General features: G+C 55.3%; 1 protein-coding gene across 5 annotated transcripts; it reads left to right on the forward strand.

Moving 5' to 3' along the window:
- The first annotated feature begins 135 nt into the window (after positions 1 to 135).
- Positions 136 to 11,645, forward strand: SHKBP1 (SH3KBP1 binding protein 1). 5 transcript variants are annotated; one of them, XM_082862120.1, is made up of 18 exons: positions 136 to 225; positions 444 to 497; positions 618 to 663; positions 770 to 843; positions 1,145 to 1,203; positions 1,433 to 1,513; positions 2,480 to 2,641; positions 2,722 to 2,812; positions 2,903 to 3,093; positions 3,683 to 3,798; positions 4,615 to 4,702; positions 4,817 to 4,933; positions 7,659 to 7,829; positions 8,885 to 9,040; positions 9,461 to 9,557; positions 10,541 to 10,719; positions 11,008 to 11,122; positions 11,244 to 11,645. In XM_082862120.1, exons 1-18 carry the CDS (start codon positions 140 to 142, stop codon positions 11,473 to 11,475), a joined length of 2,115 nt encoding a protein of 704 aa, XP_082718246.1. In that variant the 5' UTR covers positions 136 to 139; the 3' UTR covers positions 11,476 to 11,645. The 5 variants fall into 5 exon arrangements, with proteins under 5 accessions (XP_082718246.1, XP_082718247.1, XP_082718248.1 ...); XM_082862121.1 differs by having other exon boundaries at positions 11,011 to 11,122; XM_082862122.1 differs by lacking the exon at positions 8,885 to 9,040.
- Positions 11,646 to 18,971: the final 7,326 nt, after the last annotated feature.

The raw sequence follows: 18,971 nt of genomic DNA on the forward strand, positions 1-18,971 counted from the left end.
AGAAATTAACTGCGACGGGTGAGCGCTTTACCCAATCGCCGGTGGCTCCGGGAATCTCCTGCCCAATGAGCACCCGGTGGGGGCGGGGCGGGATGCACACCCGGAAGCGGGTGCAGGCCGGCCGGCTAACCCGGGGGCCATGGCAGCTGCGGCCCCTGCAGCAGACGGGGTCCCAGGTCGGGGACCTCCCGGGGAGGTGATTCATCTGAACGTGGGAGGCAAAAGGTGAGTGTAGGAGTTTCCTGAGGCGCTACTCTCAGGAACGGGGAACGGGGTGGGAGTACCCGCCTCTACCGGGGGAATTCCTGTCCATCAGGGATTGCTCCGCCCCCTGCTGGAGGTGGGGAGCCTGGATGGGTGCTGGGGGAAGGAAGGGAACTCACGGGTTGAGATTGGGGGCCCCATTCCTCATCATCTCGCGTCCGCTCACGGTCCCCGCACAGATTCAGTACCTCTCGCCAGACTCTCACCTGGATCCCAGACTCCTTCTTCTCCAGGTGATTGGGAGAGCGAGTTTGGGGTGGGGGGGCGGAAGGAGAGGGTATTGGGGAGACCTAATCTCCCCCTCACACACACACCCCGGCCCGTGACACCTGCTCTGCGTCCCCTCCCTGCAGTCTTCTGAGCGGACGCATCTCAACACTGAAAGATGAGACCGGAGCCGTGAGTAGAGCAAGAGCTGATATGGGGCGACCGGTAGGAGGAGGGACAGGATCCGCACCCAGCCCGGCTCTTTGCCCTATCTATCCTCTGCCTCCCTTCCCCGCAGATCTTCATCGACAGGGACCCCACCGTCTTCGCCCCTATCCTCAACTTCCTGCGCACCAAAGAGTTGGACCCCAGGTTGGCATGGAAGATAAAGAGGAGTCCCCCACCGTCTTCACCGCCCCCCCCCGGAAGTCTCTTCTTCCCCTCAGAATGTTCACTTAAGCTCCTTGACCATATTTAAATTATGCGTCCTTAGAATTCTCCCCCACAAAACACACACACACACATACACACACATTTTCACCTTAGAATCTTGATCCAATCAAAATTTTCTACCTCTTGAGATTCTCTGTGCAGTTTTGAAAACTTCGTCCTCAGCATTCTCTGTCCACTCCCACTCCCCAGACCCTGACCCCTAGTCAATTCTACTACCCAGGGGTATCCACGGTTCCAGCCTCCTCCACGAAGCCCAGTTCTATGGACTCACTCCTCTGGGTAAGTGGGGCCCCCTTTAGCATCCTCATCCCATAGAAAACCAGCTCACTAGTGATGCTCCCCCTTTCGCCTCTCTCCTGAAAGAAGGTTGTGTTAGAGCTGAGAGCCCTGGGTTTGGTCCTGGGTCTCAGGAGGGTGGTGATATTCTGTGGAGAAAGAGATGCGGGAGGGGGAAAGGGATCTGCCTCAGTGTTCTCCAAGTCCCAGCCTTTGAGTCCTTCCGTCTTAGTTCGTCGTCTGCAGCTTCGGGAAGAGTTGGATCGATCTTCTTGCGGAAACGTCCTCTTCAATGGTTACCTCCCTCCACCAGGTGGGAACTACTAAGGAATGGAGGGGGGGCTAAAGACTACATTTCCCATAAGGCTGCAGCTCTCAAGTGCCTGAGCTGTGGGCCCTGAGGCACTATGGGAGTTGTAGTTATATATCAGATGCTTGGACTGATGCTTGGAAAGGAAGTAAGAAACAGCATTTCCAATGAGGCAATGGGCCAAGCTAGTCCCCCTGAGGCTCAGAAGCTTGCCCTAGAGCCCAATGGGAGTTGTAGTCCAGGTTTGATTTCCTTGTAGGGAGGCTTAGGGAGAACTGGTGTCCTTTGCATGGCGGGAAGAAGTATTAAAGGAGAGTTATTGACTATAATCTCCATGGAGCAGCCAGCCCACTGGCCATGGAAAATATGCACCAGTGGTTATTGGGAACTGTAATCTACTAGGCTTTGCTGATAGGTAGAAGGAACAGAGTGGGGAAATTCAGTTTATGGCTTTATTTCCCTAACCTCAGTCAAGATCTACTGCCTTCATGAAGTTTGTCAAATATGAAGACGTATTGTTCTCTTAACTTAGTTTGACCCTGTTTTTTTTTTAATTGTTTTAAACAGAAGCTTTTTGTCACTACCTTCATGTCATAAATAAGTAGACGTGAAATAAACCCCAAACATAACAGTGTAATTAAACTCTGGGTAGATGCTGTTGTCTGCCAATGAGACAGGCTTCCATTTCTTAAAAGGAAAGATTGCCAAATATTGAAGAGGTATTAATATCGTGGCAGCCCCAAACTGATTCTTCCTTTGTGATGGGCTCAAAGGAACTGAAAAGGGAGCAGCTCGCTGTGTGATTCAGTCTCATTTAACGCCATGTCCCTGCACCACCGAAAATCTTTTCTCTAGGAGACGATGCTACACGTGGCAAATTCAGCATCTGGCGCACTTTAAGTGCTTGCTATGTGACAATTATTACAATTATTACAATGATTGTCACTCTGCCCCTTCTCCCTGCCACAGTGTTCCCGGTGAAGCGGCGGAACAGGCATAGCCTGGTGGGGCCCCAGCAAGCAGGGGGACGCCCAGCCCCTGTTCGACGGAGCAACACGATGCCCCCCAACCTGGGCAATGCAGGGCTGCTGGGCCGAATGCTGGATGAGAAAGTCCCTCCCTCCCCATCAGGTACATTTCTGTCTCTTGGGAGACTGGGGCAGCCAGTGGGCCCCTGTGACCCTGCCCTGATCCCTGCCTTTCCCCGCAAGGGCTACCAGAGGAGCCGGGAATGGTGCGCCTGGTGTGTGGACACCACAACTGGATCGCCGTGGCCTATACCCAGTTTCTTGTCTGCTATAGGTGCTCAGGGAGGGTGGTGGGAGGACACCTTAAGCCCTGTTGATGGGGAGGGCTCAGGGTGAGGGTTCACGACGTCCCTCAATCTTCCAGGCTGAAGGAAGCCTCTGGCTGGCAGCTGGTGTTTTCCAGTCCCCGCCTGGACTGGCCCATTGAGCGACTGGCACTCACAGCCCGGGTGCTCAGTGGGGCCCTGGGTGAGCATGACAAGATGGTGGCAGCAGCCACGGGCAGCGAGATTCTGCTGTGGGCTCTGCAGGCAGAAGGCGGTGGCTCTGAGATAGGTATGGCACCAGGTTTTTTCCAGAACCCTTTTGCCCTTTAGAATTCTACTCCAACTTGTGGCGTGTTAAAACAGCCCACGGGCCACAATTCTCTTTGCGTTATTAGGCTGCTCCAGCCCTTTAGAATTCTGTATCCTGTTAGCATTCCTTGGTCTGGTAGAAAAATCCACCCACATACAATTCTCTCCTCCGTCAGAATTCACTGCCCTGTTAGATCTCTTTGCTTGGGTAGAATTCTCCATGCCAGTGAAATCCCAGACCTGTTAGAATCTGTTCCCGTTAGAAATCTGACTCCTTAGACTAATCTGTTCGCTAACAAATCTTAATCCTCGTGAGAATCCTCTGCCGCCCATAGAGTTTTTTGCCTTTGTTGAAAATCTTAGCTGTGTTAGAATTCCACACCCTGTTAGAGTCCCACGCCGCAGCAGGAATCTGGCCCGTTGTAATCCTCTGTAATTCCTGCTGGAATCCTCCAGCCTGTAAAGATTCTATGACCAAGTTGAATCCTCTGGCCCTTGGAGTTCTTCCTGCCACCCCTCTTCTCCCCCGTGAAAGGGGGTCCTGGCTCAGCCTTCCTCACCCTGTGCAGGAGTCTTCCATCTGGGCGTGCCTGTGGAGGCCTTATTCTTCGTCGGGAACCAGCTCATCGCCACAAGCCACACAGGGCGCATCGGGGTGTGGAATGCCGTCACCAAGCACTGGCAGGTCAGGGCACTGGCCAGCCTGGCTGCCTCTTTCTCGGGTGCCCAGACCAGTCAGACCCAGGGAGGGGTTCCTTTCTGCCCCACCCGACCTGGAGAGAACCAGGGGACCCAGCAGTGGGCCAGATCCAGTGGTGGGGTAGGATGGGGTATGATAAAGGCCAAAGGAGGATCCAGGAGGCCTTCGTGGCTGACGTGAAGGATGGTGGGTTTGGAAAGGAAGAGAGGGTTCTCCAGACACTGGGTGAGAGACCGGGTGAGGGGAGATGGTAGAGGAGGCGGAAACCCAGAGACAGACGTGCAACGTCCGTCATTCTCTCTGCATTCACCCCAAGCTCTGTCCAACATGTAAAACAGAAAATACACCCACAGCATTGTTTTCTAAAGTGTGAGCGTTCAGTTGAGAGAGACAGACAAACAGAGAAAGGACAGAGAAAGAAACAGAGATGGAGAGAAACAGACAAATAGAAACAGGAGGTCAAAGGTGCCAGAGAGACAGAAAGAGGGTGGATGGAGAGAAACCAGGACTAAATGACTGTAGTAGATGAAGGGACACAGAGAGAAAGTGGGAGATGAATAAAGAAATGTCAGAAATACAGAGTCAAGGAGAGGCCACGAGACAGAAGCGCCAACCAAGAGCCATTCAGAGACAGACGCCGATGGTGCAGGCCTGGAGCAGGCAAGGCTGGGGAGGAGTGGGCCTAGTAACTGGAGGGAGGGTGCTGGAGCAGGGAGGCATGGGCATGCCGGGGGGGCACTGCAGAGGCAAAGGCAGGAAGGGACGGCACCATGGCCACAGCCCACCCCGCCCCACCCCCAGGTCCAGGAGGTGCAGCCCATCACCAGTTACGATGCTGCAGGCTCCTTCCTCCTCCTGGGCTGCAACAACGGCTCCATCTACTACGTGGGTGAGCAGCAGCTGGCACCCCAGCTGCCTGAGAACCTCCCCTGAGAGGTGGGAGAGGAGGGGAAAGGCTGGGGTACCTTGAACAAACCCACTCTATCCTCCCTGTTCACCCCAGATGTGCAGAAATTCCCCCTGCGCATGAAGGACAATGACCTCCTTGTCAGCGAGCTCTACCGGGACCCGGCGGAGGATGGAGTCACAGCCCTGAGTGTCTACCTCACTCCAAAGACCAGTAAGCTATAGCTCAGCTCCCTGCCCTGCCATCAGCAGCCAGCCCCGGCCGCAGCCCGGAGCTGTCTCCCCATCACTTGTGTAGCATGACCCAGTGAGATTTATGGAGAAGCAGACAGATTCAACTCATACAGTCATTCAACAAACAGTTACTGAGCACCACTTACATATAGGCACTGTTCTAGGTGCTCCGCCATGGCGGGCCTCTTCACCAGGGGCAAAATTGACCTCTAGTTGTTGATCTTGGTGTTTCTTTCCCATATCTGTGATTAGGGCGTGATGCTTGCATGCTCCTGAAACAAAGAGGATGCATGTCTTGGGAATTCCCAGGCGGTCCAGTGGTTAGGACTCCAGGTTCTCACTACCGAGGGCCCAGGTTCGATTCCTAGTCGGAAACTAAAATCCCATAAGCTGTGTAGCATGGCCAAATGCACACACACACACACCAAAACAGCAACAACAACAACAACAAACAAAAACCCAAAACAAACAAAATCAAAAAAACATAAACAGTCAAACAAAAAGAGGATGCATGTGTTACAGTGGACGAAGCTGAGTTCTCTCACTTGAGACAGTCTTTGTGTTTTGTTTTCTTTTTTTTTTTTTTTTTTTTTTGTGGTACGTGGGCCTCTCACTGTTTTGGCCTCTCCCGTTGCGGAGCACAGGCTCTGGACACTCAGGCTCAGCGGCCATGGCTCACGGGCCCAGCCGCTCCGCAGCATGTGGGATCTTCCCGGACCGGGGCACGAACCCGCGTCCCCTGCATCGGCAGGCGGACTCTCAACCACTGCGCCACCAGGGAAGCCCTGTGTTTTGTTTTCTTGATGGCAAATGCAGAGAAATCGTTTTTTTGTTTGTTTTTTCTGAGCTATAATTCCCATAACAGAAAATTCACAACTGAGTAATTTTAGTAGATTCACAAAGTGGTACCACCATCACCACTGTCTAATTCCAGAACGTTTTTATCAGCCCCCAAAACAACCCACGCTCGTTAGCAGTCACACCCCAGTCCCACTCCTGGCAGCCCCTGGACACCTCTGATCCACTTTCTGTCTCTATGGATTTGCCCGTTCTAGACATTTAATGTAAATGGAATCATGCAGTATGTGGCTGTTTGTGTCTGACTTTTTTCACTTTGGTTAATGATTAATTTCTTTTAATGGTTAGTGCTTTTGTGGAGCTTAAGATCTCTTACCCTACCCCCAGGTTGTGAAGATTTTTCCCTATGTTTTCTTCTAGAAGCTTTGCAGTTTTAGCTTTTACACGTAGGTTTCTGTTCCATTTCAAATTAACTTTTAGGTATGGCGTGAGGTAGGGGTCACCGTGCATTTTTTTCTAGCAGGCGTAAACTAATAATAAACTTAACTTCACAGCAGGTCATCACATAAGGCCCCTTTCTTTTTTTAAACTGTATTTATTTATTTATTTGGCCACACTGTGTGGCTTGTGGGATCTTAGTTCCCTGACCAGGGATTGAGCCCAGGCCCTTGGCAGTGAGAGCGCAGAGCCCCAACCACTGGACACCAGGGGATTCCTAAGGCCCCTTTCTTATGTCATTGATTTACTCCTTTCCTCCCCATCCCCCTCCTCACCACGTGCCGCTGTTCTGTCACGTTTAGCATTTATATTTTCATTTGTTTGTGTCCTTACAAAATGGATATTATGGGCATGTTTTTGAATTTGCATAAATGGTATGGGGTATATAACTCAGTTTATATACCTTATTTTTGTCCATCCTGCCCTAGGTTAAATATCCATCCATGTTGCTATTCATAACCTGAATCCACTGCTTCTAACTCCTGCATAAAATATTAAAACCACATTTTACCCACATTCCCTAAGATGGTCCATTAAGTTTGTGACGTTACAACATACCTTTCCCCTGTGGAAATTTGGCAAGGTTGGGGAGTTCCTCAGGCACGCTGTGTCGAGTTTCATTTTCTTGCCTTGCTGTCTGTCTGGTTTTGTTTGTTTGCTTGACCCCACCCCACCATGTGGCTTGCAGGATCTTAGTTCCCTGAAGAGACTGAACCCGGGCCTGTTTGTTTATATGTCCCTTTCTATGTTTCTCTGTCTTTCTCTCGAATTCCATCTCTCTCTCTCTGTCAGTCTCTGTCTCTGTATCCCTCCCTGTGATTTGTTTCTTGGTTCCCTGTTTCTCTATTTTTCTATCTTTCTTCCCCCTCTTCTCAGCTTTGTCTCTCTCTGTCTTCTTTTTTTTTTTTTTTTTTTTGCGGTATGCCGGCCTCTCACTGTTGTGGCCTCTCCCATTGCGGAGCACAGGCTCAACGGCCATGGCTCATGGGCCCAGCTGCTCCTCAGCATGTGGGATCTTCCCGGACCAGGGCACGAACCCGTGTCCCCTGCATTGGCAGGCGGACTCTCAACCACTGCGCCACCAGGGAAGCCCTCTCTCTGTCTTTTTTAAAATTTTAATTTATTTTTTATATAGCACGTTCTTATTAGTTATCTATTTTACACATATTAGTGTACATATGTCAATCTGTCTCCCTCTCTGTCTTAATTTCTGCCTCTGGTTTCTCTGCCCCGTCCCTCTGTCTCCCATTCCTCCGTTTCCCACGTCTCGCCACCTTGTTCTCTCCATCTCTCCCTCTCCCTTTACTTTCTGACTCTGCATCTGTTCTTTGTCTGTTGCCTCTTCTCTCTGCCTTGGTTTCTGTCTCTCTGTGACCCTGTCCCTCTCTTCCTCCTCGGCCCCTCACCAGGTGACAGTGGGAACTGGATTGAGATCGCCTACGGCACGAGCTCAGGGGGTGTGCGTGTCATCGTGCAGCACCCCGAGACCGTGGGCTCGGGGCCTCAGCTCTTTCAGACCTTCACCGTGCACCGCAGCCCTGTCACCAAGATCATGCTGTCAGAGAAGCACCTCATCTCAGGTGAGCCTTGGCCGGCTGCCCCACATGCCCATCTCCCTGCAGGAGGGATGGCTTAGCTGTCAGCACGAAGCCAGGTGGATGAGGTTTACACTGGGGAGAGACAGTGTGTGGGGAGTGGCCTCTGGAGAATTCCGTGAAGGGGACCAGTCTGGGGGAGAGTGGGTTTGCCAGGGAGAGGGGAAAATTAATCAATTTAGCAATTGCCAGGCACGGGGGAAACAGTGATAAGACAGGCCAAGTCCCCACCCTCGTGGAGCTGATGCTTTAGCGGGGGCAGCAGACAATAAATCAATAAAAATATAAATCACTATCTGGCAATGGGGATGGGGGCCATGAATAAAAACAAAGCTATGTGAGAGGCCAAGAGAGTGCCAGGATCACTGGAGAGTGCATGGTTTGGGAAGTTCTTCCTGAGGAAGGAGCTCTGAACAGAAATGAACAGTGCAGGTCAGTGGGGACAAGCATTCCAGGCAGAGGGAACAGGCATTGCAAAGGCTCTGAGGTGGGAGGATGTTTGGTGTGTCTAAGGAAGAGCAGGGGCCCACTGGGCCCAGAGTGGAGTGGGTGAGGAAGAGGGTGGGGGGTGATGGGGTAAGTCAGTGGGACCTTGTAACCCATGGAGAAGACTTTGTCCTTAACCCTGAATGAGATGGCGCCGCGGGAGGTCTCACGGCAGAGGAGGGCTGTGACCTGACACAGGTGTTCACAGGGTCCCTCTGACTGCATGTGGGGACAGGATGGGAGCAGGAAGGCCAAGGAGGAGGCTGCTGCAGTGGTCCAGGCAGGAGATGAGATGGACAGGACCAGGGTAGGGGTGGGGTGGGAGCAGTGGACACGGAAAAGTGAGATCAGGCCCTGGAATGATTTGGAGGCAGAACCACCGGGATTGTTAACTCTTTGGAGTTCTGGGGAAGAGAGAATTCTCTGAAAGGGAAGCATTCAGAGGGGTCTGAATCCTGACACCTTTGAAAGGAGGTCATCCCGGGGCTCAGGAAGGTCGGGCGGTGGTGATGCCACGGCCGGGCCTGACCTGCTGCTGCCCCCTGGCTCCTCAGTCTGTGCCGACAACAACCACGTGCGGACGTGGTCTGTGACTCGCTTCCGTGGCATGATTTCCACCCAGCCTGGCTCCACCCCGCTCGCTTCATTCAAGATCCTGGCGCTGGAATCGGCCGACGGGCATGGCGGCTGCAGTGCTGGCAATGACATTGGTGCCTCCTGGCCCCGGGTCCCCCACCGCACGGACCCTGCCTGACCTCCATTGGCCTCCACTGATCCCTTTCCTGACCCCTGTAGCCCTCTCTTGACCCACCCAGCTGATGGGGTTGACCTCCACCCATCACCACCTGACCCCTATTGACTGCCACTTACTCCCAGCTATCCCAGTTGAATTCTGTTACCCCCATCGATTCCTGCTGACCCAGGATCCACCCCCTGCCCCTGATGTGCCTGAACTGCACTGACCGTTGCTGACACCCAACCCTGTCTGACCTCGCCCAACCTTAGCCACCTGGGGATGGGGACCTGGTCCTGGGGGGGAGGTTCAGCAGTGGGGAAGGAGGCAGAGTCTTGGGATCTGGAGGTCACAGGGACCCCAGCTGGCCCTGACTGCCCCCCTCTCCCTGGCCCAGGCCCCTACGGCGAGCGGGACGACCAGCAAGTGTTCATTCAGAAGGTGGTACCGAATGCCAGCCAGCTCTTCGTGCGTCTTTCCTCCACTGGTCAGCGGTGAGGACCATCCCGTCAGATGGAGGGGGGGCGGTCAGAGGAGAAGGCAAGATGCCAGGGAGGTCAGAAGGGCATCCCAGCCAAGGGACACTGCAGGAGCAGAGGCTGGGAAGGAGCACAAGCCTGGTCCTAGATTTGGAGTTTGGGGTATCAAAGGTGTGACATGTGTGGAGGGGAGTGAAGCTGGAACAATCCCAGGTGCCCCTGCTGGACCGCAAGCAGAGATCGCCCAGTGTAGTCAGGGCCGGGCTGGGGGCTGGGGGTGTGTGCACAGGCTGGGGGGTGAGGGCCAGGATGGGGGAGGGACGGGAAGCTGTGGGAGCCCAGAGGCGGTGCTTGTTCCAGCCTGGGAAGGGGGCCTGTTGGAGAGGAGTCTCTGAGCAGAGACCTTGAGGATAAATAGGAATGGGCAGAAGAAAGGAGGGAGGGGAAAGTCTGTGCCTGGCTGAAGGGGCAGCATGTGCAAAGGCTGGAACGGCCAGAGAGGATAACCAGGGACATGCATGGTCTCTGGGGGCTGGAGCACCAAGAGGTGAGAAATGGGGCTGCAGAGGGGCGCAGCCTTGCCAATCGTATGGAAGAGCTGAGACTGTCCTGAGTGTCCTGGGGAGCCATGGCCGCTCTGAGGGGGATGGACTGGAGGTTGGAGGAATGCTGGGAAGTGAGGGAGGCACCCAGGATGAGTCTTGGGCCCTCCCTGAGACAGGAACAGGGAGGGCAACATGTGTGGGGGAGAATCCCATTTGGGCCCCATGGTGAGTGTGTGGGGCTGGGGACATCCAGGAGGCTCCTGGTCGCCACAGGGCTGGAACCCAAGACAGTAGATTTGGGAGGGATGGAGAGGGTTGGGTGCTCATCCGAGAAGCAGGAACTGAAACCACAAGGGTGGTGGGGACTGAGGCCTGGGAGGGGTATAAAGATGAGAAGAGGGACCAGGCCAGGCCCTGGTGTGGCCAAGGTGACCCCTGCCCCTCCCCTCTCAGGGTGTGCTCCGTGCGCTCCGTGGACGGCTCGCCCACCACCGCCTTCACAGTGCTCGAGTGTGAGGGCTCCCGGAGGCTGGGCTCCCGGCCCCGGCGCTACCTGCTCACTGGCCAGGCCAACGGCAGCTTGGCCATGTGGGACCTGACCACCGCCATGGACGGCCTCGGCCAGGCGCCTGGTACGCCCCGCTCCAGTCCCGTCCCAAGCCCCACAGACTCACCCTGCACCCTCTCCACAACCTCCTTCGCCTTGAGCTCCCTCCCCAAGCCCTTGCCCTCTGGCCCCTTTCCCTGGCCCCCAACCCCTCCTCGCCCTTGCTTTTTAACCTCTCTTTCTTAGCTTCTGACCCCTGTCCATCGACCTCTGCATCTTTCCTCCTATCCCGACCTCAGTCCTTGCACATGACCTTTGTCTCTTGGCCTGTGCCCTTGTCTTGCCCCTGACCCTGCTTCCTTGCCGCCCCCAGCAGGGGGCCTGACAGAGGAAGAGCTGCTGGAACAGCTGGAGCAGTGCGAACTAGCACCGCTGGCTTCCTTCAGGGGTGCTCCCCCCAGCCCCTCGCCCCGGACCTCTCTCACCAGGTAGGCATGACTCCACTTCCCCTTCTGAGCAATGAGGCGGAGGGCAGAACATGGTGGCCTGGGGGCAGGGGGGACCCAGCTCCACCCTGATGACCTGCACTGACCCTCATCACCCCCTCAGTCTCCACTCAGCCTTCAGCAGCGCCTCCCTGTCCAGCCGCCGTGGGAGCCCGAGCCCCCCACAGGCTGAGGCCCGGCGCCGCTGGGGAGGCAGCTTCGTGGAACGCTGCCAGGAACTGGTGCGGAGCGGGCCAGAGCCCCGGCGGCCACCGACACCGGCCCCCCGGCCCTCCGCGGGTCTCGGGGCTCCCCTTGCACCCCCCAAGATGAAGCTCACTGAAACTTCCTTCTGAACATGGCTGCCATGGTGCCTTGAGATACCCAGGCCCTGGGGGACTCAGGTGCCTGCCCCGCTTCCTGTCACAGTCCTGGGTTCAGGGCCAGGGCCTCCTTGGAGTGGTTAGTGTTACTAGGCCCCCATCATCTCCCTTTTCTGAAGCCAAAGTCACCCTTCCCTAATAAAGTTCTCACTGCCAACACCTTGGTCACGTTCTGAGAGGGTTTGGGCACCCCTAGGGAAAGGGTAAGAGAGCCGTGGTGCCCAGCCAGGCCCCTGGCTGTAGATTCAGGAACATCTGTCTCTCCTGGTTTAAGTAAAGAAGGGGAATTGGTTTACACTCTGGCTTCAGGCATGGCTGGATCCAGGGCTCAAACACTCATCCAGAATATCTTTCCATCTTTTGGCTTTGCTCTCCTCTGGGGTCATTCTCAGTCAGGTTTTCCCCCCTCTGTGCCAGGATAACTCCAGGTAGCTCCTTAGCAACATTTTTCTCTCTAGCAGCAGCAAAATCACAGGACTGATTCTCATTGACTTAAACTGAATCAGATGGCCATTCCTGAACTAATCACGTGCCCTCACGAGCCAGGCAGTGAGGTCAGCCCCGTGTTGACAGAGTGGAGGAAGAGTTCCTGAAAGGTGATTCAGGGTACTATTACCACAAACAGGGATGAATAGGTACAGGTTGGCAGAAACACAGATGTCGGCTAGGTGACATTTGTACCCCAAACCTCACCACTGCAAACACTTTGCCCATATCCCTGGCTGCCCAGTCTTTCACCCCTCTCTTGCCCACACCAGGGAGGGTATGTAGAACAGGATCAGCTCACCCCAGCCTGACATCCTTGAGGTTTTTCCCCAATTAATACCTACCTATGTCAACTCCTCAGGGAAGTTTTCTGCATCTTTTCCTTGGGTCAATAATAGAAGAGAAAGTGGACCAACTAAGAACAAGGGATTTTAGAACATGCTAATCCTGGAATTCCAGAGTTTCTGGAATGCCAGAAGTTCTATAACATGGGAGAGTGGGGTCTAGAATGTTAGGAAATGTAAAACACAGGAATATTCTAGAGTACTAGTGGATGAGTAGTATTAGGCTTCCTTCCTGCATATCAAAGAATCCAGACTGTAGAAGTTTCTGAAAAAGGACCTGGAAAGTCAATGATTCTAGAACAGAGGAGCTTTCTAGAATGCCTAGGAATCTACACCAGTAGGAATATTTTGCAAGCCAGGCATTCTGGAATGCTGATAATTATAGGAAACAGAAAGGAATCTGGATTGCTAGGAAATCTAGAGCACAGGCATATTCTGGAAAGCCAGCCCTTCCCTTCTAGATCACTAGAGGATTTGTTTGCATCCTAAGAAATCCATAATGTCAAGGGGTTCTGGATTGCCAGAGAATCTAGAACATGAGTAGGAGGCCTAAAAGGTGAGTGATTCTAAAACATGAGTGTTCTGGAATGTCTGTGATCTAGAATATGGGGGTATTTTGTAATGCTCACAGAGCTAGATTATTGAGATCGTTTTTTTTTTCCATGCCAGGGAATCCAGAACACTTGTGTTTCTGGGATGCTAGTGATTCTAGAACTGAGGAAGAGAATGTTAGAAAATCAAGAACACTAAAAAGATTTGTTTGTTTTTTTAATACCAGGATAAAACTCCGTGTGTGAGCACATACAATGGAGGAAGCTTCTGGAAGGCCAGGGCTCTAGAACTCTGAGGGATTCTGAAGGGTCGAGATCAGATCAAGATACAGGAGAGACATAGAAGCAACCCTGGAAGATAGTGGCACTGATAGGGGGGGATTGGGAGCTGGGAACTCCAAATTCTGGGGGGGAGGGGAAGCCAACGCCATCCCCGGAAGTTGCAGTGGTGAGCCAGAGGCTGTTGCCTAGCAACGAGCATTGAAGATGCCCTGGATCCCAAGCAGAAGGGAGAAATTTCGGCGGCGCCCCCAGCAAATGCTCCAGCTACAGGGTAGGAGACGGGGAGGGGGGCAACGGGGGCAGGGACACACTGTCCTGCAGGATCATGTTAGCAGAGATCGCGGGAGCTACGCGAAGACAGGGACACAGGGCATATTCAGTGGGCAGAGCCAGGCACTCCATCACTGAGCTGGGACAACTCACAAATGCCCCTGAGTGGGGCCTGAGTGCCGTCGTTATTGCTCCAAGGGGCTGTGAGTCCCTGGACGGTGGGTGGGCCCAGACTTCTGGGTGTCAGTTTTGGGTGTAGGCATGGATTGCTGTAGGTGACGTTAACGGGTGTGAGTGTGGCTGTGTGAATCAGCCCGTGTGCCTCAAGGTAAGGCAGGAGGGTGAAGGGGGTCCCCTGTCCTCCTTGCACATCCCTTGGAAGAAGGAGCAGGAGTTGGGGATGAATTCGAACCTGAATTGATTGCTGTTCTTAGTCTGGGGTCAGCCGTATGGTATGGTCAGGCCTAGTGCCCTGTGTGGGCGGAGGCTGGGGTCTACTCGGGGCGGGGCTAAGGCTACAGAACTGGGAACCTTAAGAATCAAACTGCTTTGAGAGACGGGGTCCCCGGAGGGGGGACAAACGTGAAAGGGGTAGGGTTTGGGATCCTAAATGTGGGGCCTTGGCCCAATTCTTGTGGGAAAGGGTTGTGACCTGAAAGAGAAGGGGTCAACTAGGGGGCAGGCTGTGAAGCTCTGATGCCTTTGGGAGCAGAGAGGCGGGGCTTGTAATTCTGAGGAAAGAGGGTGGGGCCTTGAATTTATAATGAAAGGGCGGGGCTGGGCTTGAGACCCTCTGAGTTGGAAGGTTGTGAGCAGGGCTTGGAGCCTAGAACCCACTAAAGCGGGTGCGGGTGGGGACTAAGGCCACTTGTGGCTTGGGGCTCCTAATGGTAGAGGTCCCTGGAAAGAGAGGGGACTGGAATTCTTTAAGGAGAAAGTCTGCAATTCTGGGAGTGGGAGGGGTGCTCTTGGGAGCCTTTAAATATTCAGGCAGGGAGGGGGCTGTGGTACCCTCTAGGGGTGGCTGTGAAGAGGGGTGCAAATAGGAGAGCAGAGCCGGGAGCCCTGTGGGAGTGGAGTCTGTGGGTCAGGGGCGGAGCCTGGGTCCTCTGAAGGGCAGAGGCTACAGCCTTCTGAGGAACAAGCTATTGTTTGTTGAGCCTGGAACCCCTGAAACACAGGGTTTTGAGAAGGGGCAAATCCTTTGGGAAGGTCTAGAGTGGGCCTGAGATTCTCAGAGGGGCCGGACCTGGAGCTCAGTGCAGGATTAGGATTGGCGTTCTGCCCCCAGAATCCCAAGTCTCTCACGTGAGAAGTAGGCACCTGTGGGGTCTTCCAGAATTTACGCCAGTCGAGGAGCAAATTCTGATGGACTTCTCCCAGGGAGGGATGAACCGAGGGATGAGGTCTTCCAGTGGTAATCTAGTTTAGGGGAATCTGCCCACCGCCTGCGCGTCGACTGGGAGAAGTCCCAGCAACTCCACACTTGAGGCCTCTCCTTTATAACGGGGTTCACTGAGCCAGTACCCACGACAGCACTGAAAATTCCTGATCCCCGAGCCCCATGCCAGGCACCTGTCTATTTAACCCCTCCCCTCTCGCCTCCTGATTGGTCGCGCGGGCAGCGCCCCCTGGCGGAAACGGGCTCTGATTGGAGGGAAGTTTGCAGCCTGAGACTGGGACTGTGGAGAAAGTGAGTCGGCCTCGGGCGGGGGCGGGAGGCGGGGCCGCGCCAAGACTGACCCGCTGGACAGACTGGCCGCCTGGAGCGCGACTCCACGCCGGACACGATGCGGCTGCCTGGCCCCAGCGGCCGCCGCCCCCTCCTGCTGGTGCTGCTGCTGTCTCTCCTTGCAGCCGCCGCCTCCGCCGCCCACGCCGCCGGCCCCAGCCCCAGCCAGGCCGTCGAGGTTGCGGTAATCCCGGGCCGCCCGGCCGGGTAAGCCCCGCTGCGGCCCCCTCGTCCTTGTGCCGCCTCTACCCAATAAGTCTGGAGGTCTAGGAAGACCAGGACTTTCGGATTTAGGGGAATGTGAACCCACTGCTTCGTGATAAGAATGAAGAACCAGAGCTCTTGAATTTATTAGGGCCCTCTACTTTGTAGGGGTTAGAATCCGAAGTGTACTGAGATTTTGAGGGGAGGGATTCCCCTCCCGTGTGGTAGAGACGGATATGGCTCCAGGGAATTCTAGAGTTTATTTGGAGAAGGGTCCCAGTTTATACGGGGATGGGGCTTTGAGTTCTCCTAAGATGATAGATGGGTGGGGCCGAGCTGGGATGGGGTCCCCCAAACTAACTGGGTGCTTAAGGAGGAAGAGTATGGGAGGTTATCAGGGCACTTTAAGGGGGAGTTGACATGTCCTGGATTTCTGGGGGGCGGGGAGGCCTGAACTAATTAAGAGACCTTTTCCTAATGAATGAGGCAGACGTGGAGTTTTGGGTTGATGGTGGAGGGGCTTGTGGAAATTTGTGCGGAGATGGGGGGCCCTCAGATTTCATGAGGGTTGGGGGGTGCTTTAGTATCCTAAAATTAGCGGATTCCAGGCTTGACTGGGGTACCAGTGGTTTCGCGGCAAGAAATCCAGAATTTCCTATAGATTTAGGGGGTTATAGCCACTCTTCCTGTCTACGGGTGACGAGATCGAAGGAAACAGTCTGCCCAGTACCCCCCCACCCCCACCCCCGCCCTGCGGCCCAGCGCTCCGTTACAAAGGCCCCGGGCTCAGCTCCCGCCTCCGTCTCTGCGAATGCGTTTAGTAACCCGAGCCGCGCCGGGGGCGGGGCTGGGAAGGGGTTAACCCGGAGAAAAGGCGGGAGGGATGACTGCAGGATCGGGGGTCCGGAAGGCTCCCACCCGGGCGGCCTCCTCCCCTACTGGGCCCCACACATCTAAAAAGAGTCCATACGCCCGACGTCCCCTTCGCAGCATCCCCCTGCTGCCCCTCTCTCCAGGCCGGCGCGCGCGGCCTCGTCCCTCGTCCCCCTTAGCCTGGGGATAATGGATTTGTCTGGGGGGCCCCTTGGTTGCGACGCACTTGCGCCCAAGCTGAGGGCTCCGCCAGCCAGAATCTGAGACCCTCCCGGCGCGGAGATTCCTCCAAGAACGACTCCTTCCTCCTGGTCAGGCGGGAAACTGAGACCCATAGACGAGGAGACTCTGGCTGCAGGACACACAACGTGGAAGGGCAGGAAGGGGCTAGAACTCAGGCCTCGGGATTCCCAGTACTGGGCTGTGGCTCCTGTATCCCCCTCCACCTCTGCACCCTGCTGGACCCATAGTCAAAGGAGGACCTCCCTCCCCAGCCGTTGAGGCCTGTGGAGTGGCGCCATCTGCCGGCCAATCGCGGGATGACGGCTGAGTCCAGGACAGGGAAGTGCGGGGAGGGCGGGGTTCTAGATTCCCAGATCGGGCTTGGAAGTGCGCTTAGAAATCCTCTTTAAGTCTTCTTCTTTTTTTAAAATAATTTTAAAAGACTTTTAAATGTCTTTTCCAATAATACCTTACCTCAAACACTTCAGAAGAAAAATAAACGTGAGGTTGCTGTGACCTTTATCCCTGGAGAGCCTAAACCAGTTTGCCTCCTATTGTACAGATGGGGAAACTGAGGCATCGAGCACAGTGCCTCAGATTGGTCACACATCAATCTCGAGCACCCTCAAACCTCATCTTGGCTTTCCCTCCCCTATCCCTCATTGCCTTCCTTTGGGGAGTTCTACAGTGCTAGGGGCCTGAGTGACTTCCATCCCTCTATCTATAGTGTTGCTGCTTGTCGCTGCTGCCCAGGCCGATCGCCCAGGAGGAGCCGCTGCTTCAGAGGTGGGTTCTTGTAGGCGAGGTATAGGTAGGAGGGGACAGGTGGTAGGAGCAGAGGAGCTGGGGTCTCCCTTCCTCACCCCTCATCCCAGCTGCAGAGCTGGATGAAAGAGGAACTCAGTTGTGCCTCCTTTTCCACTTAGTCCCTGGCTGTCTCTGAAGCCTCCTGCAGGGTCCAGAGCTGCCGGCCCGAAAAGTGTGCAGGTCCTCAGTGGTGCCTGACTCCAGTGCTCCCAGAGCTGTCAAGCCCCAGCCTCAGCGTGAGGAAGAAACAGGTGTCCCTTAACTGGCAGCCACTGACGTGAGTGTGCAACCCGCCCCTTCTAGGTGCTCCCAACTCTGCCACCATTTCTGGCACATCTTTCTCTGCTCCCTGGGTCTCCTCTCCCTTGCTCTCTCTTTCTATCAACTTGTGTCTCTGTTTCTGTTTCTCCTTTTCTCGCCAATCGCTGTCTCTGGGCCTTTCAGTTTCTGTCTCTCTGTCTCTGTCTCCATGTTCCTCTCTCTCTATTTATTTCCGTCTGTCTCTTTCTCCCATAGTTACCTGTCTCTTTGCCTCTGTGTCTCTCTTCTCTCTCTCCCTTCCTCATCTCTGTTTCTCCCACTGACTTTGTTTCTTTCAAGCCTCCAACGAACACTCAAGGCCTGGTCCCCATAAAGAGATGGGGGGAGGGTCGCAGAGCCTCCACTGGGAGACCTCCTGGTGTGGGAGGTCTCTTCCAGTCGCGGGGAGGGGGGGGGGTCAGCCAAACCGCGGTGACAGCTCCTTCTCTGCCCCATCCCACCCAGGCTGCAGGAAGCCCGAGCTCTGCTGAGGCGACGGCGGCCCCGCGGGCCGGGGGCCCGGGCATTGCTGAGAAGGAGGCCCCCACAGCGAGCCCCTGCCGGCCAGTCCCGGGGTAAGAACATCCGCCCTTCCTCTGCCGGGGGGCGGGGGGTTCCGGGCCAGATAAAGCCGTCTGGTTCCCACGGTCCAGCCGCCGCCTAGCCGCCCCCCATTGTAGCTCAGCACCCCTCCCCAGGACGCAGCCCCCTCTAGGGACCCCGGCGTCCGGCAGCGAGAGGTGAGTCCGGGACAGGACCAGACGCTGGCCAGAGGCGCTGACCCGCGGGGGTGGGGCCGGGAAACCAAGCGTCCGGGCTCCCCACTGCCGGCCGAAGAGGGGGGCGCTCTCCCGGCAGAGAAAGCGGCCGAACTTGCCCAGACAACAAAAGCGATTGTGCGGGTTGGCGCCTGCCTGGTTACCGAATGCCCAAAACTGCGGGGCGGCTAGGGGCCAAAGGCCTCCCACTACTTTCCCGACCGTCCTCCTGCCTTCCCGCTCCGGCTCTCGGCCCCGGGGCTAGCACACCCCCTAGTCTCAACCACCCTCAGAAGTCCCCCTCCTGCTGTGGCCTTCAGCCCAGATGTGTCCCCTCCTCCCTAAAGTCTTCCAGATGTGGGCCTCCGGCCAGATGTGAAGACCCCCGCCCACAGTTTCAATCCACCGTTTCCCCTAATCCATTCTGACTTCTACCAGGTGTGAGGGTCCTGGTTAGATGTGACTGCGTCCTCGAATGTGCCCCTCCAGCGTTCTGCCCACCATCTAAACCCCCAATTCCTTCATGTGCCCAGGTGCACCGACCCTTCTCTCCCCCAGATGTGCCACCTGGCTGCCCAGATGTGCCATGACAGCCGCCTACCCACATGAAGCTCCTTTCTCTGTGACTAAGACAGAGACA

This window comes from Leucopleurus acutus (genome assembly GCF_964270905.1).
Source record: "Leucopleurus acutus genome assembly, chromosome: 20".
NCBI classification, from domain to species: domain Eukaryota; kingdom Metazoa; phylum Chordata; class Mammalia; order Artiodactyla; family Delphinidae; genus Leucopleurus; species Leucopleurus acutus.

Excerpts from the sequence above, each read along its gene's own strand:
- SHKBP1 (XM_082862120.1), top strand. The coding sequence starts at position 140 with ATGGCAGCTGCGGCCCCTGCAGCAGACGGGGTCCCAGGTCGGGGACCT. Across the intron at positions 7,830-8,884 it reads AGAGAAGCACCTCATCTCAG|TCTGTGCCGACAACAACCAC; the intron begins GTGAGCCTTGGC and ends CTGGCTCCTCAG. Across the intron at positions 9,041-9,460 it reads CAGTGCTGGCAATGACATTG|GCCCCTACGGCGAGCGGGAC; the intron begins GTGCCTCCTGGC and ends TCCCTGGCCCAG.